The following is a 24,478-nucleotide window of genomic DNA, read 5'->3' as shown; positions in this document are numbered from 1 at the left end:
TTCTTTCAATTTGCAGTCATCATTCTACACACTACAACGAGTCCCACTAAACGTGAGAGAAAACAGTACTTGAATTAAAGCAGCCAACTTCCATGCCGTTCAATTTTTCATAAATCAACAAATGGCAGAGGAATCGTTGTTACTAAATTTTGTTACTGATGAGCCCGGCTCATCGACCGGTCCTGTAAGGTCTGGTGGGCGATGGAAGGATCGTTTAAAAGACAAAAAGAATCAAAAAAGGAAGGCTGCTTCCTCTATGCCGACAACGGACCGTTCTCTTGCTGAAAGAAAACCAATAAAATCACAGAGGAAAGAAAATATACCGTCCATGCATGAGTCGAAACGGAGAAAGTCAATTCCCGGTTCAGTGTCCAATTCACCTTCTGCGACGAACCCAATGAAGCATGACAACACTTTTGTTTCTTCTCTATTTACGGGAGATTCTAAAGAACATCTATCTAAGGCCCCTCGTGATGCAGGTGACGAAAACCAAGGCATGTTCGATACACGAAATCAAGAAGCGCCGTCTAACGCTCCTGTATCAACTACTACCTTTGCTGGTGTTCAGTTGGATTCTCAATTGGCTAGTCACCTCGCAGAGAAGATGAACATAACTGCACCTACCAACATTCAAAATTCTTGTTTACCTGCCTTATTAAACGGTAATGACAGAGACGCGTTTATTGAAGCCGAAACCGGTTCTGGTAAAACGTTGGCTTATTTATTGCCTATTATCCAAAGGTTAATTCGACTTCCATATGAAAAACGTTCACGAACAAGCGGTTTATTTGCTGTAATCGTTGCGCCAACACGTGAGCTTTGTCAGCAGATATATACTGTTGCAAATAATCTTACCAATAACCGCTTGGCTCATTGGATTGTTTCTTGCAATGTGATCGGTGGTGAAAAGAAAAAGAGTGAAAAGTCTAGAATCCGTAAAGGAGTAAATATTTTAATTGGTACCCCAGGAAGACTTGCCGACCATATAGAGAATACAGAAGCACTGGATCTTAGTCAAGTGAGGTGGGTTGTGTTAGACGAGGGAGATCGTTTAATGGACATGGGTTTTGAAGAAACAATTACGAAAATTTTGAAGTATTTGGACTCTCAAAATTCGCCTTATCCGTTGGGAGATAGCATGCCGTCTCGGAAAGTCAATGTATTATGTTCTGCTACAATTAAGGACACGGTTGAACAATTGAGTCAGTCTGCTTTAAAAGACGCAATGTATCTCAGGTCTTCATCTTCGTCTGCCGAAGACAATGAAGATGAGAAAAAACACAAGTCTTCTGCTCCTGCCCAATTGCTGCAAAGGTATTGTGTGATTCCTCCGAAGTTAAGACTAGTAAGTTTGGCTTCTATTCTACGATCAAACTTAAAAGGCAATCAGAGGATTATCGTCTTTTTGTCATGTGCAGACAGCGTAAACTTCCATTTTGAGGCTTTCCGCCGTGTACAGGCCAAATCAGAGAATGAGTTGGAGGTCAAAGAAGACGATGCGAATAAGATATCAACTTCCAGTGAACAAGCGGTGGACACTGCGCATCGTCTGAATAACAATGCAAAAGTTTATAGACTTCATGGATCTCTTTCACAACAGACTCGTACTGCGACATTGTCTCAGTTTTCTTCAGAAAAGAACAATTTCCCTCGCATTTTACTCTGTACGGATGTTGCTGCTCGTGGTTTGGATTTACCCAATATTGATTTAGTTGTGCAATATGACGCTCCGTTCAGTACAGATGATTATTTGCACAGAATTGGCCGGACGGCTAGAGCTGGTCACAGTGGTGCTGCTTTTATGTTTTTATTACCAAAGGAGGTTGAATACATCAATCTGTTACGAGCCAACGTCAAGGTGAATATTTCTGAGCAACCAAACGGGCCATCGTCAATTTTAAGCAGCGGATTTTCTGTTCAAGGATCTCGTGCTAAAAATGAGTTAGAATGGCAAGACCAGGCAACTGAATGGCAGCTCGAGCTTGAACGAATGATCCTAGAGGATTCCGAACTGAAGGAGATTGCGAAGAAAGCATTTTCTTCTTATGTTCGTGCTTATGCAACACATTTATCCTCAGAAAGATCAATTTTTAATATGCGTGATCTTCATTTAGGCCATATTGCCAAGTCTTTTGCATTACGTGAAGCTCCTGGTAAAATGTCGAATAACAGCAACAGCAAACAGAAAGGCGGCACTAGCAGTGCACGCCCAAAAAAGATAAAGGATAATTCTCCGGCTGCAATATCTGCTAGGATGCAGCAAAAGGCAATGGAGCATTATTCCATTGAGCATAACATTGGTTAATTTGGTAAATTTTGGTAATGGTGATTATTTTGGCAAAATGGTTCATATCTAAAGGGTTATTTATGGTTTCAATAATAGATACGGGTTATACTTTTACGAAAACCTCATTTACATTTACTATAGAATAAAAAGGCTTTCTATCATATTTTCTTCCTATTTCTTTCAGTTTAGCCTAATTTTTTAATTTCTATGTATAAACAGTATGTTATATTAAATAAAGAGCTAGCCAAGTGTATCGCTACTACTCCGTATTAAACTTTACCGTTGAGGAAAATCTATCGTTAAGCTACTAAATTTTCATAAGGCTATAATCGGAAGCAACGGTAATTGCGAAACTTTCAGCGGTATTGCGTCATTCTAGTTTCTCACAATAAATTTATTTAAGGAAAAGCAGTGAGAAGTTTCCAAGTGCGTATTACACAGTAGGAGTTTGATAATGAGTTCTCGAATCTTGCAGACGAAGTTTCCTGGTGTTGTTGATGGATTCATTGGAGCAATTGGTCGTACACCTTTAATCCGTCTCGAGTCTCTTTCAAAAGAGACCGGTTGCAACATTCTCGCGAAAGCTGGTAAGTCATACTCATAGAACTGGACGTTTTCTAATTCTTTAATCAGAGTTCCAGAATCCTGGTGGAAGTGTAAAGGACAGAGCTGCATACTATGTGGTGCGAAATGCTGAAATGAATGGTACATTGCGCCGCGGCGGTACAGTTGTAGAAGGTACCGCAGGTAATACGGGAATTGGACTTGCTCATATTGCCAGAGCTCGTGGCTATAGATGTGTCATCTATATGCCCAACACCCAATCTCAAAATAAGATCGATACCTTGAGGTACTTGGGAGCTGAAGTGTTTCCGGTCCCTGCTGTCGCTTACACTAATCCTGAAAATTATAACCACCAAGCTCGCCGTCATGCCGAGTCAATTCCAAATGCTGTTTGGACTGATCAATTCGATAATGTAGCTAATTTGCAATCCCATTACGAAACCACTGGCCCTGAAATATGGGAGCAAACTGGTGGTAAGGTTGACGGTTTTACTTGTTCTACCGGTACTGGTGGTACCTTTGCTGGTATCACCAAGTTTTTAAAGGAAAAATCGGAAGGTCGTGTCTCTTCCTTCGTAGCTGATCCTCCTGGAAGTGTCTTATACAGCCATTTCAAGACAAAAGGAGAGAAGCCGGATAACAGCGGTTCTTCTTTCACTGAAGGTATTGGCCAAGGTCGTATCACTGGAAATATGCAATCTACCTATGGTTTAATTGACGATGCTTTGAGAATTCCTGATGAATTGTCTATTAATATGTTGTATCGTCTTTTAGACGAAGAGGGTATATTTTTAGGAGGTTCTTCAACCTTAAACGTTGTTGCTGCTGTCGAAATGGCGAAGATCCTTGGTCCTGGTAAAACTATTGTCACAATTCTTTGTGATTCAGGTCATAAGTACGCCACAAGATTGTTTAGTCGCTCTTTCTTGGAAGCTAAGGGGTTGTACCACGCAATTGAACCCCAATACAAAAAGTACATTGTATTGCCTTAGAATACATGGGAACTTTCTTTTTGAATTATGTATACTTTACTATTTCCTCAATGTTTTGGTTTAAAAATACCCTTAATGAATGGTTAATACAATGTTGCTGATGTATATTCAGATGTATATTTAGGTATAAAAAGTATACATATACTGTCTGTTTTAAAAAATAAAAGAATAATTGGGGCTTGATTAAGTAGTAAGTATGGTCGCTTCACACTCGTTCATCCATAGTCTCTTCTGTAGCAACCTTCTGCTCCTCTCTTTTTTCAAAAGTAAAATCTTGAGGCCGTGCTATAACTGTTAACTCACGAAAACATCTCCTTGTTTCTTTTAGACACTTACGTTGCATTTGTACACTAGGAGCAAAAGCTAGACTCCTTAGATTCTCTATAATTTCCGCACTATATTAGTTAGCAGAGCAATTCAGAATAGTATTTTTCATCATACATTGTAGCGTCCAAATATTGCCGTGAATTGTGATTCTCCATATTATTCGGCAAGACGTTTAATTTATAGTCAGGTCCATAATACTGTAGATAATCGTTATATGGCAGATCTATTAATGTTAATTCATATACACAGATTAGACGCTTAAAGTCACATACTTTCATCCAATTCTTCATCGTTAAGGATTCCTGTTTCATAAGTCCAAACACGAGCGACATTTCTAACTGTATAGCCACCACCACCTACACAAATTAAAGGCACTTTGAAACTTTTCAAAAACCGGACACAAGAAGCATGACCTGATAAAGTTAATAATTGAATTCCGCTGGGTATGACATACCCCTCATTGACAAATTAAAGCATCCAAGTCGATCACCAGCTAGAGAATCTGTACCGCACTGTAGAATAACTGCTTCAGGACGAAACCATTGCATAATATGGCTGACAACCTAAATACAAAGTCAGTATATATATAACATACTTTTAAAAAAGAGATTTACTTACCGGCTTAAAAACACTTTCGTAACTTTCATCATTTATTCCATCTCTCAATGGTACATTTACTGCATAGTTTTTACCAACCCCAATACCAGTGTCCTATAATTATGTTAGCTTATAATAATAACTTATTTTGCGAACCTTGATGTGACCAGTTCCAGGAAAGTATTCGCCGAATTTATGAAAAGAACAAGTCATAACTCGGTCAGTTGTATAGAAAAATTCCTCAACACCGTCTCCGTGGTGTACGTCAATATCTATATAAAGTACACGTTGATGATATTTCAATAGTTCCAATGCTGCGAGGGCGATATCGTTAACATAACAAAAACCCGAGGCTTCTCTTTTCTTTGCATGATGTAAACCACCAGCCCAACTTAAATTGTTAATAAACAAAAAAGTAAGAAAAACAATGAAACACCTACTTGATTGCTATTTCTGCGTTGCCAGAGTTTAATTCTTGAGCCGCACCTATTGGGGTTAGTTGATGAATTCCAACTCTTAGAAGTACTTACCAATAGAACCACCAGCCGAAATTGAGCAAAATTCATAGAGACCACTGGGAGATAAAATTAATAAATTATATTCGCTTAAAGAAGGTAGCTTCCACATACTCAAATACTGGACAATCGTCGCCGACGTTGACTATGAATCAGTTAACAAAGTGTGTAGGTAAATATCTTACATACACTTTAGTTGATGTGGTTGAAACTTTTCCATGGTATCTGGCGTAACTCGATGTAGGAAGTCAATATATTCATCAGTATGGCATCGAGTCATATCATTTATTGTAGCCCGCACAGGTGTCTTTCGAAGTTAGACATAACTGGAATAATGCTTTTAAATATCTTACAATAATATTCATTTTTTCGTGCAAATTATAGTTGACCACCAAGTTGTGAGCCTGCACATGTTAATAATCCCAATTTCCTCAGCTCAATTCATTTTCCTACCATTCGCACACGGTGCGGCTTCATAGGATGCTGTGGACCATAGTGATAATTTCCGACATCCTCTGCGTGATAAGTTAGTTAGATAATTTTCACACTGGGTGTATTTACCGTCATAAAAGTAAGAAACTTTTTTTTTTCCAAATCCCATAGGTGGCTCCTTTTATAAATATATATTTTTTTTTCAAAAGAGAAAAGAATGACTGATTTCTTCTTCCAATTTGTGCCTCAAGTCAAAAACTACTTAACAAACTGTTTGTGGTGAAATATTGCTGTACCTAAACGCGTTGCAGATTACTAGGTCTGTCGCTTAATTAAGCTACTGACTTAACGAATCTTCAAAATATTGTTACAAGTATCAAAAACAACGTTTTACCTTTTTTTGTTTTTATATAAATCTACTGAAAAGCAGAATCAACGAGCAGTGATTATACTTTTTTGTATAATGCGTACGAGATGGGTTGAATATTCAGACTTATTACTTGTTTCTTTTTGATACAACTTGGTTAAAGCTGACTTGTATAAATCCTCAAAGTTTCTTTTCTAATTAGGATACTAAAGTATTAAGAATATTTTTGTATTGTTGTAAAACGAACAATAAACACGAATAAATGCCAGAATAATTAAATAAATGAAAATCATCGAGATCGTTTATGAATTAACTTGAAAAATTTGTAGAAAATGATTTTCTTAATGCCAGTATCTTCGTCAATATCGTTGATTCCGGTCATAATTTTCTCCACCATGGCTTCTACAAAATTTTGATACATACTGGGAATATCAAGCTCTCGGTATAATTGTTTAATTTTCGACACGCTATCTTGATTTCGTCTTCCATAGTGCATCTCTAAACACATTAGTTGGTCAGCATTAGCTATCATTTGCGCTTGACAGACCAGCCAAGTACATTTATTATCTTCAATGTCCATCCCAACTTTTCCCAGGGATGCATAATCACCAAAACAGTCTAAGTAATCATCCTGGGCTTGGAAATAATACCCAAGGAGCTTTGATAATTTCTTAGTTGTTGCATCCGCAAATTCGTTTAAATTACCAGACAACAACAGAGCGCACTTAACGGGCAGATAGAATGAATAAAATGCCGTTTTATACGTTACTATAAAATCATAGTTCTCGAAATCGAATGAGAAAACACGTCGCGCTTCAGCTGAAGACAATAAATCCTTTTGTTCTCCAAGCTCAGTCAAAAAGGTAACCTGAAATTATTTTTTTGTTAATAAAGGTAATGATATAAACGTGAAAGCTTACCTCTCGGAAAAGCTCCAGAAGTTCCACATAGAAAGGATGATTTTTGTAAAACTTTCGAAGCAGCAAAGGTATACAAGCTTCCAGTAATTGAGAATCATTAAAGGCTCGGGCAACGCCTACTTCTCTATACCAACATTCAAGTCCTCGACGCTTAGTTGAATTATCCATTATATCGTCAGCCATAAGAAAGCATCCTTGTAACTTCGACGCTGTTAACAAACATTATACTTCAAAACTTTAGAAACTTACGATCTCAATCAACCATCCCAACAAGGCTGCCTCTCTAAACTCGTTTTCTCTTAGGTCACGACCAAGCAGACTTTTTAGCGATTCAACAACGCATAAACTACGATTATTTTTACCACCAAGGGTATTTCTTTGCAAGGACTAAAGATGTCAGAATAGTACAGATTTAGTAAAATAACATACCGGTATTAAAGTATTCTTTATAGATTGAAGACAATTCAATTCATCCAAAATCTGTTCTAAACCCTCTAAGACTACGGGGAACAACTGCCTAAGTTTCTGCTTTATGTCTATTTTTTCTCTGTCCTCCTTTATTGTATCTCGCAGTTCATCATGCTTCATGACTTCCAACTAATCAAAGATGTTGAAATTTCACGAGCCCTTCACCTTATTCATTCAGTTAATTGAAAACTGAACGTGTATGTCTCCGTATTGTCTTTGACAGAAGAAGCGAGCTTTATTTGACAACGATATATCAATCCTCAAGCAGATTCTTTAGTTAACTGAACCACGAGTAATTTTTTCTGTTTTCTTTAAAAGTAAAGAAAAAAAATATAAATTAATCTATTGAAAAGGAAAAATAATCAGATCTCTTTGCCGTTGCCATCGACTAGCTACTTAACTTGCTAGGCAGGTGTAAATTTGAAAATGAAAGGACTTTTATCTCTACCACCACCACATTGTTCCTACACTATTCGCTTTCCACTAGTCATCAAAATAGAAATAAAGTAAAACTAGGGAATTAGAATTTTCTCTAGCTAATTTAATATCATGAGAAACTTGATCATTCAGTCTCATCATGCATATCCTGAAATTTCTAACGCTATTCAGAGCATAGCTTTTGATACCGTCAATAATACTATTTACGTAGCTTGTGGATTGAACGATAATAATCCTGGAATTACAGTTTATCGAATACACGAAGACAATGTTGTGGAATATCTTACTGAACATGATGATCCTGCTTACCTAAAAGAAGATGGATCATGGGATCAAATATGCAATATGCAGTTTTTAGGTGATTCCATGTCAATTTGCATATCCATGAAAGGCGGGGATATCATAATGGTCAAAACAGAACCAGCACCTGGAGAACCAGTAGTGGAAGTAATTGGAAACGTGGAGAATGGCATTATTGCTTCTTGCTGGTCTCCAGATGAACAAGTCCTTAGTATACTAACTGGAGGAAACACAATTTTGCATATGACTAAACGATTTGATGTGATTGCTGAAACAACTTTGTCCGAAAATGACTTAAGCGAATTTAACAAGCATATCAGTGTCGGATGGGGTCGGTCAGAAACCCAATTTCGTGGCAAACGTGTCCGCGCGCAACTTCGTGATCCTACGTTGCCAGAACAAATTGATGAAGGTAAGCTTTCGGATGTTGACGATGGCAAAGTAAATATGTGTTGGCGTGGTGATGGTGCATATGTCGCCATAAACCGTATTGAAGCTGGATCACGTCGAGCCATTCGTGTATATTCACGTGAGGGTGTCCTTGACAGTATTAGTGAACCACAAGATGGTCATCAAAGTTTTCTTTCGTGGAAACCTTCCGGCTCCGTTTTAGCATCTGTCCAGTCTTCTTTTGGAGATGCGAATGAAAGTAAAGTGATTTTTTTTGAAAGAAATGGTTTAAGACATGGTGAGTTCTCTCTGGGATGCCCTAGCAACGAAAAATTTACGGGGTTAGCTTGGAACAACGCCTCCTCTATTCTTGCCATATCAACTCCCCAATCTATTGCTTTGTGGACAACTGGTAACTATCACTGGTATTTGAAGAAGACAATTCCAATTGCAAGTCACGCTTCATTTTGTTGGCATCCCGAAAGATCTCAGTCTCTTTTCGTGACTAACGGATCTCATGTTGAAAGGATTGATCTTGAATTCGCTTACCCAACTTGTAAAACTGCGGCACCAACAGATTATGGCCTGACTCCGGTGATCGATGGTTCCTCTCTTTTAGTTACTCCGCTTTATTTTGCGAATATTCCACCACCCTTGTCCTTATGTAATCTGTCGCTTCCCTTCAAAATAGAGCTTGTCTCTCTCGATCCATTTTCTAGATCGATTTACTTGTCCGATAATTATAAAGTACACGTTTACCAATACGAACCAAAACGTAAACCAACGTTTTCGTATGCATGTGATATATCTGAATATACGAGCGAGCTAAACGTTAAGCGACTTCTAGCTTTGGAGAGCTCGAAATTCATCATTCTGGCAGACGACAGAAATAACAAAACCAAGATTTGTTTGTTTCAGTCCACAGGTGTCAAAGATGAATCGTGCATGGCTTCATTACTCAACGTAACGGACCTCGGAAAGAATTTCATAAACGTTTCTTACATCGAAAAGCTTGCCAAACTGTTTTTACAGTCGGAAAATGGTGAAATTTTCTCGCTTGACATCAATAATTTTAATGTTGAGAAATTCCATTGTGACCTTCCCAAAGCTTGCGCTTGGTTTACTACCGTTTTAATTGATGACTCGGTTATACCGATAGGTTTAACATCTTCCGGAAGATTATACGCTGAGCAGAGGTTATTAAGTACCGGAGTGCTTTCTTTCTACTGCACAGATCGTTTCCTTGCCTTTACCACAAATAAGCATATTCTAAAATTCGTCCATTTGCAGCCATTTGTTGATGATATGAAGGTTGTTGAAGATGATGGTGTAGAAAGACACGATGAGCGATGCCGTGCAGTTGAAAGAGGCGCAAAGGTAGTAACCATGATGCCCTCGAAAATGGCGGTCGTATTGCAGATGCCAAGAGGTAATCTTGAAACTATATTTCCACGTATCATGGTGTTGAATGGGGTACGGAAGTTGATTGATGTTTCGGATTATAGTTCGGCTTTCAAAGTATGCCGTACTCATCGCTTGGATCTGAACATGTTATTTGATTATGATCCTGAAAAGTTTTTCTTGAACGTATCCTCATTTGTTGATCAATTGGGCAGAGTCGATTACTTGGATCTTTTTTTCGCTTCTTTAAAGCCAGAAGATGTCACTCAAAGCATGTACATGGATACCTCAAAGTATAAGTTATCCGAAAACCAAACTACTTACGAAAACAAGGTGAACACCATATGTAAGGCTGTACGTGATGTTTTAATTTCGAAAAAAGATAATAAGTTCTTCCAATCCATTATTACGTCTTATCTTTGCGAGACACCTCCTAACATTACCGAGGCGTTGAACATGATTTCGGGATTAATTGAGTCGAAATCTTCCTCTGTTGATAGTGTCATCGAGCATATGTGTTTCTTGGTAGATATAAATATGTTGTTTGATCATGCTCTAGGTTTATACGACTTGAAACTGGCGCTCTTGATTGCCCAGCAATCCCAGAAGGATCCTCGTGAGTATGTTCCCTTCCTACAAAACTTTCAGAAGCAGGATATTCTCAGACGTAAATTCAATATTGACTGTCATCTAAAGAGATACGAACATGGTTTGACCCATCTGAAAGAAATTGAAGGGGCCTTCGAGGAACTAAAGGACTATGTAGTTAAACATAAATTATACAGGACTGCTTTAGAATTATACAAATATGACAAGGAAAAGCAGCAATCCATATTGGTTATATATGCCAATTATCTTCGAGAAAATGGAAAAGCAAATGAAGCAGCTATAGCTTTTGAATCGGTTGGCATGATCAGTGAAGCAATTGAAGCTTACAAAAGCGCTGGAATGTGGAGGGAATGTATGTCTATTTTACAGTTTTCTTCTACGTCCGATAGCAAAGTCGAAGAAATTGCTGATAATCTTGCTAATCTTTGCTTGGAGAAGAGAGATTACGTCGATGCCGCTTATATATATCTTTTGTATCTTTCTAACGTGAAGGAAGCTATCATTAATATGTGCAAGGGAACCCAATATAGCGAGGCAATTCGCTTGGCAAGAACAAAGGAAGCTGATCCATCTCTTTTCAAAGACGTTTTACTCCCCGCAATTGGAGAGTCTTTTGGTGAAGCAAGTGAAATGGTTGCTGATTTCAATAGCCAAATTAAAGCTCAAACAGAACGAATTTTAGTTTTGCGCGCCAAAAAGAAGGAAGATCCGACAGGTTGGGCAGAAGGGAATTTAGAGGATCAAACACCTGACGATTTATCTTTAGCTTCCACAAGTGTGTCTACTAATAGATCACTTTACACAAGGTATACTCAATCTACCGCTTCTACAAAAATGACAAGGAATACCGCAAAGAATAATCGCCGTTTAGAAAAAAAGAGGGCTAGAGGAAAGAAGGGCACAGTCTTTGAGGAAGAATATTTAGTGAACTCATTGAAGCGATTGATAAGTCGCGTGGAATCCATGAGAGCTGAGACGTATAGGTTGTTAGAAGCTTTGATGCGTTGCGATATGTATACTCAAGCATCAGAGCTTCAACGCGGTTTCTCAAATGTCATTACTATACTCCGTGAAAAGGTGGTACCAATTCTTTCTGTTCCGATGAACACCTTCGAAACAGCTATCGGAGAGCAGCCAGTCGCTCCGGAAATTCCGGAAATTAAACCGTTTGAAAAATTGGGAATATTAATTTAAAGGTAACATAATATTTGATATCTAGATTAGGAGGTAGAAGGGTTTTGGTTTTTTGAATAATATTTGTACATATAGGGAAAAAATACCGAAAATCAACTGAGTTGAGTAAGGATCAAGGAAACATTAAACAATAAGTAGTAAGACTAGCACGATTATATAAAGGGTCACGAATCTCTCGGAAAATTGTGTATCTCGGATTGGAGTGACTTCACCCAAGGGTGATCTTTATGCGTTTGAGACAAACATTGAACTGTGTTTAAACTATCAAGCCATAAAGGGTGGTTTCGGGAGGACGTCTTTAAAAAATCAAGGTGTCTTTGAAGCAAGAGTAACTCACTTGCAATTTGCTATACAGGTCAGTAAATTCGGGAATGGATACAAAATCAGCAATTGTACCTTTTCCTTTTCAAGGTTTTTTCTCCTGTTAATTAAGTCTCTCAGATCGTTCTCATAATTCTGAACGGAGGTTTGAGATTTCTATGATGACAAGATTAGTCTGACAGTGAAAATCGGTTTAACTTTTGTAATAGTACCTTAATTTGTTCTTCGGAACGTTGTATTGCAGACAATAAAACATCAACTTTTTGATTACCCGCATTCATTCTTGCTCCTAAACGTACGAAATCCTGATAATTATCTTTTACCAAGTCCATTAATTCTTTATTGGCATTTTCAAAAACGCGGCTTAACTCAGTAATAAGGCCGTCAAGGCCTAGAAATCTTTTCGAGACTAGAAATTCATCAGGAGTAAATTCATCTTCTCTTTTTAGTTCTTCAGTATTTAGGTATGTATTTGATAAAAAAGCATCAACCAAATCATTGTTCTCATTCTTTTCGGACATTTTCAATAACGAGAATTAGTAGGGATCTGATTTGGAGTATTGGTAGTTTATTAGCCTGTGTTTTAGCAGTGCAAACTGTAGTGGAATCTTACTAGCTTGTTTTATGTAGTAATCTCTTTTTTTTTTTTTAATTTTTTTCTCAAGTGAGTGAACGAGTGTGCTTCTAAGCTTTCTTTCCTTCTCTATTAATAAACGCTGTTTAGCTATGGAGGATTACAAGTAACGTAGTTCCTTCGCATATTACTTAAAAGCTGTTAGCTACCAGTTAGAATTTAAAAAACTTCAACAATGTTAAAAAAATAATCACTCAAGACCGACGCTTGCAGTTCCATACAGATACACATAACCATCGTACTAGAATATATGCGCAATATAATATATCATATTACACTTCATTGAAGACGATAATTCTATCCAGCTTAACGATGTCTGAGGACTTCTGTATTCCATAAGATCTGTTGGTGCTACCACGTATTTTATGCTTTTACCATAATCAGCAAGAGAAAATCCATTGACGCTCTCAATGTCAGACAGCGTATTAGAGATTCAACGGTATGCACATGAAGAATTAGAACGGTTGAGTCAAGCGATCGTAGATCGTCAAGTTGCGAATCCTAAAGCAATTCGAGAACGGTTGAGGTTAGAGCACCAGAGCTCGCACTATATAAAACAAACACGCGATACTAGTGAAAGACTATTGAAAATCTACGAAACCGGAAATGAGTAAGCCATTGCATCCATACTAAGATGTTCTGTACTAACACCTGTAAAGGTTGCGTCAAAAGGAAATAGCTCGCATATCTCGCGATGAAGGTCTAGACGGTTTTTATAAAGAGTTGGATGAGATTCGTGACTTTCATCATCGATATCCTGATCACGGAGTAGAAAACTTTGAACAAATGTATGCGATCAAACCGTCGGAAAGTGGCACCGACGAGATTGACACCTTGTTCCGTGGGGAGGAAATGTATGGACGATTTATGGACTTGAATGAGTTATACGACGAATTTGTTAATTTGAAAGGAATTCAGCCAATTTCTTACTTGGAATATCTTTCCAAGCTAGACGATTTTAACTTAGTCCCTAAATCCGAAAAAAATCATTCCTATGTATCGTATTTACGCCACCTTTATGAATACCTTTTTTCATTTTTTCAAAGAACACATCCTCTTAAAGATATTCATCGAATAGTCTCGGTCTTTCAAACTGAGTTCGATGTTTCACGGGAAGCTGGACTTCCTGGTCAGGCCGTAGGACTTGAACAAAGTAACGGTTCTTCTTCTGGTGAGTATTGTGAAGCATGTGAGAAGTATTATCAGAAAAAGTCTGTTTACGATGCTCACCTCACATCAAAAAAGCATAAAAAAGCAGCAGAACGTTTAGATGTTAGAAAGTCACAAAATTTAGGTGAATCTTCTATTATGACTTCAGGATCAATTTCTGGGCGTCCACAAGAGATTGCCGCTTTGGAGTTTATTATCAAAAAGTTACTTGATATTTTAAATGAAGAACGTCAAGCTACTCGGGAGAATGTTGTACGTCGTCAAACATTGACAGCATCAGAGCGACTTGCAGAGATTTTAGCAGCGGAACGTGAAGCTGTTGAGGCTTCCGCCGTTGAAAACGAATCTAAACAAAAAGAAGATGAAAATAGTGACGACGAAGAGGGTGAAGGAAAGATTTACAATCCACTCAAGTTACCCATTGGTTGGGATGGAAAGCCAATTCCTTTTTGGTTGTGGAAATTGCATGGACTTGGAAAAGAATTCCCTTGCGAGATTTGTGGTAATTATGTTTATATGGGTCGTAAAGCTTTTGATAAGCACTTTACAGAACAGCGACATATATATGGCCTTAAGTGCTTAGGGATATCTCCTTCTCCCCTATTTAATCAGATTGTCTCAATCGATGAAGCTTTACAACGTAAGTAATATTTCATTCTTTTTTCGATTATAATACTAACATGACTTTTAGTCTGGCAGAAAATCAAGGCAGACAGTCGTAAACAGGAGACGTCCGTTGCTAATTTGAACGAAATGGAAGATGACGAAGGTAATGTCATGTCCGAAAAGGTCTATAACGATTTGAAAGCTCAAGGGTTGTTGTAGATTCCGAAACCCTGGCTGTTCCTTATTGCCTGTCTATTGTATTGGTCTATTAATGTATTCTAATATTTGTATTTTATACTTTTGATATTCGTGGATTCACATAAAATTTCAGTCGTCCATCAATGATCCTTTTGGATAATGCCTAGTAAAGTCAAAACATTGGATGTTAGGAATTCAAATTTATTTGACTAAATAGATGTTTCAATTCTTGATACTTTGGTTTCATAGCATGTACAATTCCATCCTTTCATCTGATTGTTCTCTTTTAATTACCATTTATATAATAAAACTTCTCAAAAAAACAAAAACAAAAACAAAAAAAAAAAAAAAAAATAAGTAAAAGGTAAAGACGTTTAAACTGAAGTCTCGTTTAAACGTCTTTACCTTTTTTATAGTTGAGCGTTAAATATTATTGGACTATAAATCCGCCTTCTTCGTCCAAGAAAGCTTTCAGAGTTGGAAACCGCCATCTACCAATTCTCTCTTTTTCACAGTTTTTAAAGGAAAAATCAAAAAATTGTGAGGCGATTCTTATTACTGACAAAGAAAGTTGATACTTTAAACATCTTGTTGAATTTGTTGCCGCGAAGGCTTTTAAAAAAAAAGAAAAAAGAAAATTAAATTTTCAGGGACCTGGGTATAGTTTTTCTCGTTAGTTTTCTTTGTTTGGTATTCAAAATAATTTAAAACCCTTTGTTACAATGAGAATTTTCGAAAATTGCCATTTATTTCACTATCCTTTTGAAAAGGTTTCCGCTGCCCATTGGCAAAAATATCCAAACGAATACGCTACTCATGTGGTCGCTGTTGATACCCTAGACCGAAAGGTGCTTCCTGATACGCAAACCTTGTACACGGAAAGATTGATTACTTGTCGTCAAGGTGTTCCTCGATGGATTCTCAAGCTAGTCGACGGTGCGCAAGAATGCTATGTTCGGGAAGTTAGCTACATGGATCTGAAATCACGTACCTTGACGCTTTACTCGTCTAATATGACTTTCTGTGATCGTCTTCGTGTACATGAAACAGTAACGTACTCTCCCCATTACGAGCTCAATGCTACCGTGTTCCGACAAGAGGCACGCATTGAGGCCCTTGCATACATGAAGCGCTTGGCTAACATTGTTGAGCAATGGTCCGTAGACCGTATAAGTCAAAAAGCATCCATCGGCAAACTTGGATTTGAGAATGTTTTGAAACAGATCAATCTATCCGTGTTTCATCAGCTCCCTGTACCTTCATCGGATGCAAATTCTTAAATAGAATAAAAAGAGAAGGGATATATTCACTTACCTTCTTTCGCTTTTCTAAAAGGCACTTAACTATATCTTATCCTCCTCTCCTAATTTAACAGGTTTCTAAAAGCTATTATCACAAAGATTATTTACTAGAAGCGTTTTGCATTATCAGATGCAATTATTATTTGGTTATTTTTTTTTATATTTTGACTGTGACTTGGTGGACATTCTTTCGGACCTTGCTATTTAATGGAAACAATTATTACAGTTTCACATATCTTGCCTTTAATCTATCTAATTATCTTGAATGAAAAAGAAAACGATTGCTTTGTCTAGAATTGAGTTTGCGTCTATGACGAACTCTCAAGTTTAGGTCTTTTTTGTGGTACAGTTATGATTATAGCTAAAACTGCCTATCTCTTTTCCTTACCATCTTGAAACAGTGTCTTACTTGGCATTTTCTCTTTTACTACTTAATTACGATTGTCATAAATGATTGACCGACTTTCCCTGTAGGGAAATGAGAAAAATACAGCGCAAATGCTATCCTGGAGCATTTGTATTTTCCTATTCTTTCTTTGGTACTGAAAATGGTAATTAAACTGATTATTATTTAATTTTTTAATACACAGAAGAAGGCAGTTTTGTGTTGCTTTTACCTACTGGATTTAGCAACTACAGGGAAAACAGCTATTTGATGATTATAATAATAATAAAAATAGATAAATAAAGGGAAAAAGGTGAATTTAAGAATTTATGGTTTCTAGAGTAAAAAGATAGTTGTATCCATATCTTTTCATATGATTATGATGGTTTCTTTGTCGTATATTATCTCTAAGAGTATACTATAATATCTAAATTATCTGCGTGGTGAAAACTACACTACCTTAACAACACTAACAACAATCATTAGAATCGGCCTTTTTTGAGTAATTTTGGATTTTGAACAGATTGAAGTCAAGTGCTACCTTTTACTTACTTCTTTACGAAAGAAAACCATCAACAAAGAAGTTTCTTAACGATCGGTTTTTATAAAAGCCAGTTAAACCATATTTGTTACGCAATTCTATATGAGTCATTAACAGTAACCGCAACATATTTCTTGGGTTCTAACATCCTTTCTTCCTTTACTTGATTTTTGGACGAACGTGTTCTGGATTTTCCTTCTTTGGGTAGTTGAGAACTGGTTTTGACTGATACTCTTGCGATTCGTCCTAAAGAAAAGTGAGTGTATATGAAAACATCAAGAATTTAATTTATATTAATCTCTCTTTTTTTTTTTTTGCTTTCTTTTTGGATAACTATTCATATAACGATCTGGTTCTGTTAAGACTATATAACTTTGGTTTTGGTGTAAAGTTGTTTTTCTTGGACACTTAAGCTCTTTTAGTATATTTATTCCTTTCGCTTTATTAAATTGGATATTGCTTATTGTTGTATAATTTAATTTTCATTCCGTTTAATCGTTTTGCTTTCGGTTAACTGTCTTAATTACTTTTAATACTGCACTGCTGCTGGAACACTTTCGCTTTGATTTTTTTTTTTATATTTTACTATTTCTATCTCTATTGCACTATTCACTGTTTGAGATACACAAGTTTACATTCATTTGTGACAATTCTTAGAACTAGGATTTGACTTTTTGTCCCGTACTACAAGATGGACGACACTGTTTCTTCTCTTCAACATAATTCTTTTAGGCCCCTTTTCACACCTACCCCGAGTGTGTCGGTTCCATTGAGAGCCCGTAATCTTGTAACAATCACTTCAACGGCTAACCCTAATGATAATACGGATGGACCAGAGAACACTTTTATCTCTGGGGATCACGCCTATTATTCTACTGTTGTCTCGACGAGAGCAAGTGACGGCGATACTTACACAACTGGAACGGCCATTCCAGTTGCTTCTACAACTGTCGCATCGGCTAACAATTCCAAAGGAAAGTCCTCCAAATCCTCAAAGCATGCATCTACAGCTGTGATAGCTGGTCCGATAGTCGGCGTTTTGGGTGCTTTGATTATTGTCGTTCTCTTTTTTTACTGCCTTCGTCATTACAAACGAAAGAGGTTTTTGGCTGAACAACAAGAATTTGAAACACAATTTGAAGAAGAAAAAAGCCGACTTGCAGCCATGCGAAAAAATAACGAACATGAGAAAATGGGCTATCGTGGTGGCTATCAAATACACTCGTCTCCGTGGGGTTCTGTCTCTCGCAGCTCTATAATCGGTTCTGGCCATGGCTCCTATTATTATGACAAACGTAACAGCGAAAATGGTATAAATACCCCAGATTTCATTACTCCTCCTGGTAATGTAGCAACTTCAGACAGCTTACGGTTCCTAAAAAGGAACTCTCTAGTATCTATGAATGGTTATCCTCAGAGTCCTCCATTAGAATCACGTAGGTCGGTTTCATACGGTGCGCTACAATCTCCACAGGGACGTCCATTGGCCCCCATACCTGGCAGACGTACAGTTTCCATCTCTTCCGTGAATGATTTGAACGAGAATAATAAACAGAATTTGAGCTTCGATTCAACGGAGGATAATGAACATAAATCTACCTCAACTGAATCATCTAGCGAACTCTTTTTTGAAAGTGATGATAAAGAAAAACTTAAAGATCCTTTTGTTACGATACATGCTCCTTACGAGAATAATGACCTTGAACCTTCACTTCCAAGACCTGGTTGACGAATATCGAAGGCATTACAGAAATAATAAATCATATTTTAGCTTTTCTTATTTTTACTGTGCATGAATTTTACGAATGGAAAGATATTTTAATTAGTTATATATAGCAACACTTAGTATTAGCATCTAGCAACATTTATAGTTGCTTATATTCCATTAGAAATTTATTGCATATATATTATTTGATGGATTTTGCTTTTTTGTGGTGATTGGTTCTCCTGAGTTTAGTGAACTTTCTTGTAAGTCTTAGTCAAGAGTTTGAACGTTTCCGCGAGTTTATTCCTACTTTTTTTGAGTATAACATGTCTTTATTATCAAGCTACATTACCTCAATCGTTGTATTTTTTAGGTTCCATTCCTTTAGGTGGTCTTGTTTCAAATTTACGACCACTGACATCTTTCCAGTTTGTTGAGAGGGAAGTGCCGTTACTCTCAGTATAACTTTTCATCATTGCTCTCCTTGTATCATCATCAGCATTTTGGTATAATTCTTGAAAAAGCTTCGTCAAGGCAGCATCACCCGTAGGCTCTTCCTCTTCTTTATCGGCTTCATTTAAAAGATGATCCCAGTTCTTATCACTGATTTTTGAAGTTGTTCCACTATTTATCTGAGGATTCTTCAAATCGGTATCATGGTTAGTTTCTGTGAGACTCTCCCACTTTTTGTCTGGAATCTGCTTCTTCAATATGACTTCAATTTTTGTGGAGAAAAGACGATATGAAGAAGCGTCTGTATCAATAGCATGAGCAAGGGGATCTAAATTTAGTGTATAACATGAATTATCCATTAAGATTGCATGTATAGAAACCTATTATTTTTTTATAAAGTTAGTCATGATCGGAACTAGTAGAAAACGTACAGATGTTGTTTTTATATTAACAGTTAAGTTTTCTGGTTTAACGTTCTTTGCATAGATGTCCAGACTTATAGTGGACGATGCCTGAGACCAATCGAAGCGCGTTTTGTCTGCGAGAGATATCACTTTACTTTGTACGGTAGAGTTGGCATCGGCTATCATACTTGAGTTATTTTGATAGCTATCCGTAGGTGATCCCATGTTCATAAGAACGCCTTTAATGTACTCGTCGGGTTCAGGTTCCTTTTGAAGCTTTTCAGAGTTTTTTATTTCCCCTTTTGAAATAGATTTAAGCCTAACAAGTAGTTCATTTATCCATGTTCTCCAGACAGGCGATAACGAAGTATCTTCTAGCGCCCACTGAAAACAAGATGCTGCATACTCAAACCTTTCTATCATGCAATACGCTTTTCTATAGAACAGTTATTATCGTGAACTTTGATTAACATCCTAATGGCCTTACCCTCTAAGGATATGACAAAAAGCTGCGTGCTCTGTATCATTCCGTTTCTTGGCAACTAATAATCCGTAATTGGCAAATCGTAAAGAACTTATTGGACGGAAATAATTTATGTAATTAATAGCAATGTCTAAATATTTTCCAGGGCTTGAAGATCCGTCTAAAAATGCTGTTTCATTTCCCAATTCACGATTAAGTACATCACCGTGTTCCTTGCATTGATATAAAATAGATTCAACTTTAGTTTTTGTACTGCTATTCATGGCTTTCTCCATAAGATGTGGAAGAACTACACTGACTTTCAAAAACTTGATATATGACCGAAGTGTACTTCAGTACAATATTTCTAGAGACGTCTTCTGAAGTTTTCGAACTCGCAAGTCTGGCTGCGTTAGCATATTCGAGTATAGTATAAAAATAAACAAGTTAAATTTAATCATGATTTAGCACAAATATAAATTTCAATATGACCTTACATTGCATATCAATGCCAAAACAGGATATCATATTTTCATTACAAATTTAGTAAGTAATAAAGTAAATAACTGTTTAACATATGACTAAAACGATAAAAAATTTCGGAATCCAGAATGGTTATTGAAAAAGAAAAAAAAACACTGAAAAGAAATTCTAGGTATATATCATTAAACAAAATGAGCTTCTCACTTCTATCAAGGAACAACATTGAATGAACTTCCGCATTCAGATTGGTACAAATATTATCTCATACGAATAGCTTGATCCATGCCGTGACCAGCTGAGCTAGGAGCAGGATGATCCAAGCCAAGTATATGGGATTCAGGATCAAATTCTCCATAAAGCACTTCACTATCATCACTCAAATAATATGGTTTTCCCAAAGATTGAGCTTGTAATACAGCAAGCTTAATCTTGGCGAATTGGGCATCCTTGAAACCTAATCGCTTCTGAAGACGCTTCTTCATGCTACCTAAATCTTCATCAGGAAGTAGGGTAAAATAGAAAGGAATCCCGTGGAGACGAGATAAGTCTCGACTGAAATGTTGAACAATTATAGAAATCCCATTCTGTTCGGAAAGCTCTAGCTCCTCTTCTTTAGAGGTAGCTTCAACGTAAATTGTAGCAAATTCGGTTAAATCAAAAAGACTATCCGAAAGATTATGTGCTTTGAGGATTCTGTGATTGTAAACTTCATAAAGGCGCAAATCTTCAACCTTTTCATTTCCTAGTCCAGCCTTTACGGCAACTTGTTGAAGAATATCTTTGACAGATCCGTCTTTATTTACGTAAAAATCGTATTTGTTCGTTTTGGTTATTCCATCAGAAATAAAGTAAGCCTGAATTAATTGTTTATGTTCAAGCTCACTAAGGCTAAGATCCATTACTTCATAAAACATGACAATATGTTGGTCATTGGCATAAGTATAAGGAATTGCATTTTGTAAAGTAAATTTTGAAGGGTTACGAATCACAGTTCTAGGTGTCCTCGAAGGCAAATGAGCCAAAGTAAACTGTAAATAACCAGCGTCAGTATTGAGTACTTTACCTACCGCTTGAGCCATTTCATTGTAGGTAGTATGCGTTGTTAACTCCAAATCAAAGGTTCCATCAGATTCTTCTCCATTCCGAGGCTCAAAAGTAACAGTTAAACGATGAGCCAAGAAATCATATAAATCCAAAGCACTACTAAATTGCTGGTGAGGAACTTCTGGTGATTTATCATTCTTCTCAAAACAAATAATATCGCCATCTTGAATTTCAGATTTCAAGAAACTAGAATTTGTATCTAGTATATCCACCATTCCAGTCTTGATTTCTTCATAATATGTAATAGCAGTACCTTCGGGCCAATGCATGCTCTTGCAAACAATATCTGAAAGATCAGATATGGGGCTATCCCTTTCAACATGCACGCTGAAAACACCGGAAATGCTTTGTTTTTGGTAATCGAAATACTTTAAAAAGATAAAAGCAGATGTTTCATCAACAACTTCGTGAGATAACTCCTGTTTGTCATCGACATATTCAGCGTAAATACGCAAATCAGCGTCTTTACGAATGTGCGTGTCACAAATTTGATCGACGAGTAATCCCTTTTTGTCGAAAAGCAGATCCACTCTCACTGTCCTATTTTGGCGATTGGTCATCATCCATAAGCGAATTGAGGTTGAGTCACGCTTCAATATGGAAGCGACGTGGTTATAAAGATCCAAAATTGTGGCATTTCTTTTTACTCTGGTTGTCAACAGATTATGATCATCCTCTTTGGTGGCCTTAGAAAAGTCAGCCATGTCGTAGTCATGGTGGTTTCGGAATCCATCTATAGTCAGCAGGCGAACCTTTCGGTAATAATATTGCTCTTCGCGTTCTTGAAGCTTTTTTTCCATGATTCGGTGCTCTTCATCTAACGAAGCTCTTACGTGATAAGGTACATCTTCAGTAGTAACTGGAGAAAGAATTTTATCAAGACGGCTCTTACGAAAGTAGACTAGCATATATGCATTCATAAAGCGCTTAAACGGGTTTCCGGTATAACCTTTCGGTTTATTCAAAGACTCACCCCCAAAATTATCGTCCTGTACTTCTTTTAATGTTGCACGAGTTACTCGATCATCATCAAACTTGAACCATCCACTGTCCTTTTCGGGCTTGATTAAAGCATAATAATGGCCACCATGAAGATCACCACCATGAACAAGGACCCCGTGCAGGCAATAAACGTGGGATTCAGATTTATCTGCAGTGTCTGAAAGATAAGGCTCTAGGTCAATTTCCAAAGGAAACTCGTGCCTATCATTTATTTTAACCATCATATCTCGTAACATGTCGTAATCAAAGCGCTTCAGTTGCAACTGTAAAACATTAGGAAAAGACTCAAATACGACACCCTTATGCGCGTCCTGTAAACCATGGCCTTCAGCATAATATTTATTATCACCAGTTAAAGTTTCAACTTGGATAGCATCACGAAAAGAATCCTCCAAGGTAGCCATACCCTTGACATTTAGTTGAATATCCCAGAAATCTTCAACACGGGATGACTCATAATTGACATCAATGCATTTCACATAGCTTTTCATTTTTCCAACGAAAATGTCATTAAGTGCATTTTCAACATCAGTCCCTTTCATTTTCTTTTCGAGGTTATCCTGTAATACTCGATTAAACTCTTGCACATCGTGCTGCATGAAGGAATCAAATGAATTCCAACCAAACGATCGCGTAAGTTCGTTGGTGCTAACAGCTTCTCTTTGTTTTTCTAAGTTATAGAAAACACGCTGAAGAGCATAAGCAACACTACCCTTTGCATCATCGCTGTCAGTGGGGATTTTATAAACAGTTTTCCGGAAAACATTGGTAAAATATAAGGACTGAAGAAGGGAATTCATATAGCAAGTCGCACCTTGGTTGTTTAATCCGACAAAACCAGTTTCTTTTTTAGAGTTATAATTGACAAAGGAATGCCAGAGAACACCAGTGGGATCTTTTAAAACGCGGACGGTTACAGAAATACAAAACTGGTCATCCTCAAGGAAAGGAACTGGAAAATCAGAATTTGGAACACCTATTTTGCGAAGATCGGCAAATCGAGTAAATCCCCAATCCTTTACTTCTGAACGAAAACGATGATGAGAGGTATTGATTTGCATGACTGCAGGGTTTCGTACGTTGGACAAGGAGAGAGCGAACTGTGCGCAACAAGAATAGGTCTCGTCAGTTACGATTTCTGAATCAACAGTAACTTCTTTTCCCTCGGCAATTTCTTTTTCTTCTTGCTTTATCGCATCGACCTTACATTGAGGTAAGTATTCTAAGAACACAGAGGCATATTCAGTCTGATTACAGCCTTTGGGAAATAAAACCAGACGCCACGCACTATCACCTGCCGTAAAAATAGGGCTATATGTTTTCTCGATGAGCTTACTGAAGTCTTTTACAATCCACGCATAAGAGACATGGGTTTCTTCTTCCAAGTCAGGTTCGTCTTGTACGAGAGAATTATAAATTTCTTCAACTAGAAATATATGTATTAGCAAATTACGCAAAAAAAAAGACTTCAGGCCATCTTTCCATGAGTACTTACAGTTATCCGCCCGCAGAGGTTCTTGAGAGTTTTCATCTAGCTCCATACTGCTGTCTAAATTGACTTCATCGGCGTCAATGTTTGACATTGCCTTAAAAAATTAGTAACACGATCAATATAGAATTACAGTTATCCATAAAACGCAACTACATACCATTCTATAAAACCTAAAGTGTGTAAAGATACCGGTCTTTAGTAAACAGAAAGAATGTTAGGAATAGAAGCGTATTCCTACAAGTAACACTCAAACTTTCCAAATGAAACGATATAGGAAGTTTTGGAAATCAATGTATGCACTAACTAGGTTGAAATGAACTTGTTTTCAATAATGGGTATAAGAAGTATGTTCTACGCACTTGTGCCAAAACTCGTTAATATTGCTCGTTTCCACCACATAAGTTTACGTCAATCG

At 37.2% G+C, this 24,478-nt stretch overlaps 11 protein-coding genes across 11 annotated transcripts; 6 read left to right on the top strand and 5 right to left on the bottom strand.

The window, feature by feature from the left end:
* Positions 1–3: 3 nt before the first annotated feature.
* Positions 4–2,521, top strand: SOCG_03584 (ATP-dependent RNA helicase Dbp7). The gene has a single exon (XM_013162072.1). The coding sequence runs from the start codon at positions 122–124 to the stop codon at positions 2,303–2,305; it is 2,184 nt and encodes a 727-aa protein (XP_013017526.1). The 5' UTR covers positions 4–121; the 3' UTR covers positions 2,306–2,521.
* A 134-nt stretch (positions 2,522–2,655) lies between these two features.
* SOCG_03583 (cysteine synthase) lies at positions 2,656–3,997 on the top strand. Its single transcript, XM_013162071.1, has 2 exons — positions 2,656–2,874; positions 2,921–3,997. The coding sequence occupies exons 1-2, from the start codon at positions 2,742–2,744 to the stop codon at positions 3,841–3,843; spliced, it is 1,056 nt and encodes a 351-aa protein (XP_013017525.1). The 5' UTR covers positions 2,656–2,741; the 3' UTR covers positions 3,844–3,997.
* On the bottom strand, positions 3,915–5,992 carry SOCG_03582 (histone deacetylase Clr6). Its single transcript, XM_013162070.1, has 14 exons — positions 5,844–5,992; positions 5,736–5,797; positions 5,636–5,686; positions 5,472–5,589; positions 5,397–5,427; positions 5,298–5,341; positions 5,208–5,253; positions 4,924–5,158; positions 4,789–4,881; positions 4,625–4,733; positions 4,443–4,583; positions 4,285–4,393; positions 4,180–4,238; positions 3,915–4,128 (listed from the first exon to the last, which is right to left on the bottom strand). The coding sequence occupies exons 1-14, from the start codon at positions 5,881–5,883 to the stop codon at positions 4,049–4,051; spliced, it is 1,218 nt and encodes a 405-aa protein (XP_013017524.1). The 5' UTR covers positions 5,884–5,992; the 3' UTR covers positions 3,915–4,048.
* Positions 5,993–6,216: 224 nt separating this feature from the next.
* SOCG_03581 (farnesyl pyrophosphate synthetase) lies at positions 6,217–7,875 on the bottom strand. Its single transcript, XM_013162069.1, has 4 exons — positions 7,431–7,875; positions 7,251–7,388; positions 7,002–7,202; positions 6,217–6,949 (listed from the first exon to the last, which is right to left on the bottom strand). The coding sequence occupies exons 1-4, from the start codon at positions 7,587–7,589 to the stop codon at positions 6,371–6,373; spliced, it is 1,077 nt and encodes a 358-aa protein (XP_013017523.1). The 5' UTR covers positions 7,590–7,875; the 3' UTR covers positions 6,217–6,370.
* On the top strand, positions 7,866–11,893 carry SOCG_03580 (elongator subunit Iki3). Its single transcript, XM_013162068.1, has one exon. The coding sequence runs from the start codon at positions 8,019–8,021 to the stop codon at positions 11,799–11,801; it is 3,783 nt and encodes a 1,260-aa protein (XP_013017522.1). The 5' UTR covers positions 7,866–8,018; the 3' UTR covers positions 11,802–11,893.
* Positions 8,056–12,924, bottom strand: SOCG_03579 (transport complex subunit Cog2). Its single transcript, XM_013162067.1, has 4 exons — positions 12,736–12,924; positions 12,335–12,698; positions 12,198–12,278; positions 8,056–12,148 (listed from the first exon to the last, which is right to left on the bottom strand). The coding sequence occupies exons 2-4, from the start codon at positions 12,641–12,643 to the stop codon at positions 11,966–11,968; spliced, it is 573 nt and encodes a 190-aa protein (XP_013017521.1). The 5' UTR covers positions 12,644–12,698; positions 12,736–12,924; the 3' UTR covers positions 8,056–11,965.
* A 142-nt stretch (positions 12,925–13,066) lies between these two features.
* SOCG_03578 (U2 snRNP-associated protein sap61) lies at positions 13,067–15,054 on the top strand. Its single transcript, XM_013162066.1, has 3 exons — positions 13,067–13,366; positions 13,416–14,566; positions 14,618–15,054. Exons 1-3 carry the CDS (start codon positions 13,167–13,169, stop codon positions 14,749–14,751), a joined length of 1,485 nt encoding a protein of 494 aa, XP_013017520.1. The 5' UTR covers positions 13,067–13,166; the 3' UTR covers positions 14,752–15,054.
* Positions 15,055–15,109: 55 nt separating this feature from the next.
* Positions 15,110–16,800, top strand: SOCG_03577 (intermembrane space protein sorting protein). The gene has a single exon (XM_013162065.1). The coding sequence runs from the start codon at positions 15,453–15,455 to the stop codon at positions 16,008–16,010; it is 558 nt and encodes a 185-aa protein (XP_013017519.1). The 5' UTR covers positions 15,110–15,452; the 3' UTR covers positions 16,011–16,800.
* Positions 16,773–20,467, top strand: SOCG_03576 (uncharacterized protein). The gene has a single exon (XM_013162064.1). It carries the CDS (start codon positions 17,649–17,651, stop codon positions 18,684–18,686), a length of 1,038 nt encoding a protein of 345 aa, XP_013017518.1. The 5' UTR covers positions 16,773–17,648; the 3' UTR covers positions 18,687–20,467.
* SOCG_03575 (SGT1-like protein Git7) lies at positions 18,811–20,375 on the bottom strand. The gene is made up of 3 exons (XM_013162063.1): positions 20,007–20,375; positions 19,547–19,955; positions 18,811–19,495 (listed from the first exon to the last, which is right to left on the bottom strand). Exons 1-3 carry the CDS (start codon positions 20,276–20,278, stop codon positions 19,016–19,018), a joined length of 1,161 nt encoding a protein of 386 aa, XP_013017517.1. The 5' UTR covers positions 20,279–20,375; the 3' UTR covers positions 18,811–19,015.
* Positions 20,468–20,477: 10 nt separating the features above from the next.
* On the bottom strand, positions 20,478–24,420 carry SOCG_03574 (ubiquitin carboxy terminal hydrolase Ubp21). The gene is made up of 3 exons (XM_013162062.1): positions 24,221–24,420; positions 24,067–24,157; positions 20,478–23,997 (listed from the first exon to the last, which is right to left on the bottom strand). The coding sequence occupies exons 1-3, from the start codon at positions 24,221–24,223 to the stop codon at positions 20,723–20,725; spliced, it is 3,369 nt and encodes a 1,122-aa protein (XP_013017516.1). The 5' UTR covers positions 24,224–24,420; the 3' UTR covers positions 20,478–20,722.
* Positions 24,421–24,478: the final 58 nt, after the last annotated feature.

Source organism: Schizosaccharomyces octosporus (genome assembly GCF_000150505.1).
Source record: "Schizosaccharomyces octosporus yFS286 unplaced genomic scaffold supercont6.1, whole genome shotgun sequence".
In the NCBI taxonomy this organism is placed as follows: Eukaryota; Fungi; Ascomycota; class Schizosaccharomycetes; order Schizosaccharomycetales; family Schizosaccharomycetaceae; genus Schizosaccharomyces; species Schizosaccharomyces octosporus.
Note: the sequence above shows the minus strand (reverse complement) of the source record. Positions and strands in the feature narration are given on the sequence as shown.

Bases quoted from the DNA above. Each gene is read 5' to 3' on its own strand.
- SOCG_03584 (XM_013162072.1), top strand. From the start codon at position 122: ATGGCAGAGGAATCGTTGTTACTAAATTTTGTTACTGATGAGCCCGGC.
- SOCG_03583 (XM_013162071.1), top strand. From the start codon at position 2,742: ATGAGTTCTCGAATCTTGCAGACGAAGTTTCCTGGTGTTGTTGATGGA. The intron at 2,875-2,920 runs GTAAGTCATACT...TTCTTTAATCAG, and splicing joins CAACATTCTCGCGAAAGCTG to AGTTCCAGAATCCTGGTGGA.
- SOCG_03582 (XM_013162070.1), bottom strand. From the start codon at position 5,883: ATGGGATTTGGAAAAAAAAAAGTTTCTTACTTTTATGACG. The intron at 5,687-5,735 runs GTAGGAAAATGA...TAACATGTGCAG, and splicing joins AGCCGCACCGTGTGCGAATG to GCTCACAACTTGGTGGTCAA. The intron at 5,254-5,297 runs GTAAGTACTTCT...TAACCCCAATAG, and splicing joins TTCGGCTGGTGGTTCTATTG to GTGCGGCTCAAGAATTAAAC.
- SOCG_03581 (XM_013162069.1), bottom strand. From the start codon at position 7,589: ATGAAGCATGATGAACTGCGAGATACAATAAAGGAGGACAGAGAAAAA. The intron at 7,203-7,250 runs GTAAGTTTCTAA...ACAGCGTCGAAG, and splicing joins TGGGATGGTTGATTGAGATC to TTACAAGGATGCTTTCTTAT. The intron at 6,950-7,001 runs GTAAGCTTTCAC...AAATAATTTCAG, and splicing joins TTCTGGAGCTTTTCCGAGAG to GTTACCTTTTTGACTGAGCT.
- SOCG_03580 (XM_013162068.1), top strand. From the start codon at position 8,019: ATGAGAAACTTGATCATTCAGTCTCATCATGCATATCCTGAAATTTCT.
- SOCG_03579 (XM_013162067.1), bottom strand. From the start codon at position 12,643: ATGTCCGAAAAGAATGAGAACAATGATTTGGTTGATGCTTTTTTATCA. The intron at 12,279-12,334 runs GTACTATTACAA...TTGTCATCATAG, and splicing joins GTTCCGAAGAACAAATTAAG to AAATCTCAAACCTCCGTTCA. The intron at 12,149-12,197 runs GTACAATTGCTG...TGACCTGTATAG, and splicing joins AAAACCTTGAAAAGGAAAAG to CAAATTGCAAGTGAGTTACT.
- SOCG_03578 (XM_013162066.1), top strand. From the start codon at position 13,167: ATGTCAGACAGCGTATTAGAGATTCAACGGTATGCACATGAAGAATTA. The intron at 13,367-13,415 runs GTAAGCCATTGC...ACACCTGTAAAG, and splicing joins ATCTACGAAACCGGAAATGA to GTTGCGTCAAAAGGAAATAG. The intron at 14,567-14,617 runs GTAAGTAATATT...CATGACTTTTAG, and splicing joins AATCGATGAAGCTTTACAAC to TCTGGCAGAAAATCAAGGCA.
- SOCG_03577 (XM_013162065.1), top strand. From the start codon at position 15,453: ATGAGAATTTTCGAAAATTGCCATTTATTTCACTATCCTTTTGAAAAG.
- SOCG_03576 (XM_013162064.1), top strand. From the start codon at position 17,649: ATGGACGACACTGTTTCTTCTCTTCAACATAATTCTTTTAGGCCCCTT.
- SOCG_03575 (XM_013162063.1), bottom strand. From the start codon at position 20,278: ATGGAGAAAGCCATGAATAGCAGTACAAAAACTAAAGTTGAATCTATT. The intron at 19,956-20,006 runs GTAAGGCCATTA...ACTGTTCTATAG, and splicing joins TTTTGTCATATCCTTAGAGG to AAAAGCGTATTGCATGATAG. The intron at 19,496-19,546 runs GTACGTTTTCTA...AAAAAATAATAG, and splicing joins TTAATATAAAAACAACATCT to GTTTCTATACATGCAATCTT.
- SOCG_03574 (XM_013162062.1), bottom strand. The intron at 23,998-24,066 runs GTAAGTACTCAT...ATATATTTCTAG, and splicing joins ACCTCTGCGGGCGGATAACT to TTGAAGAAATTTATAATTCT.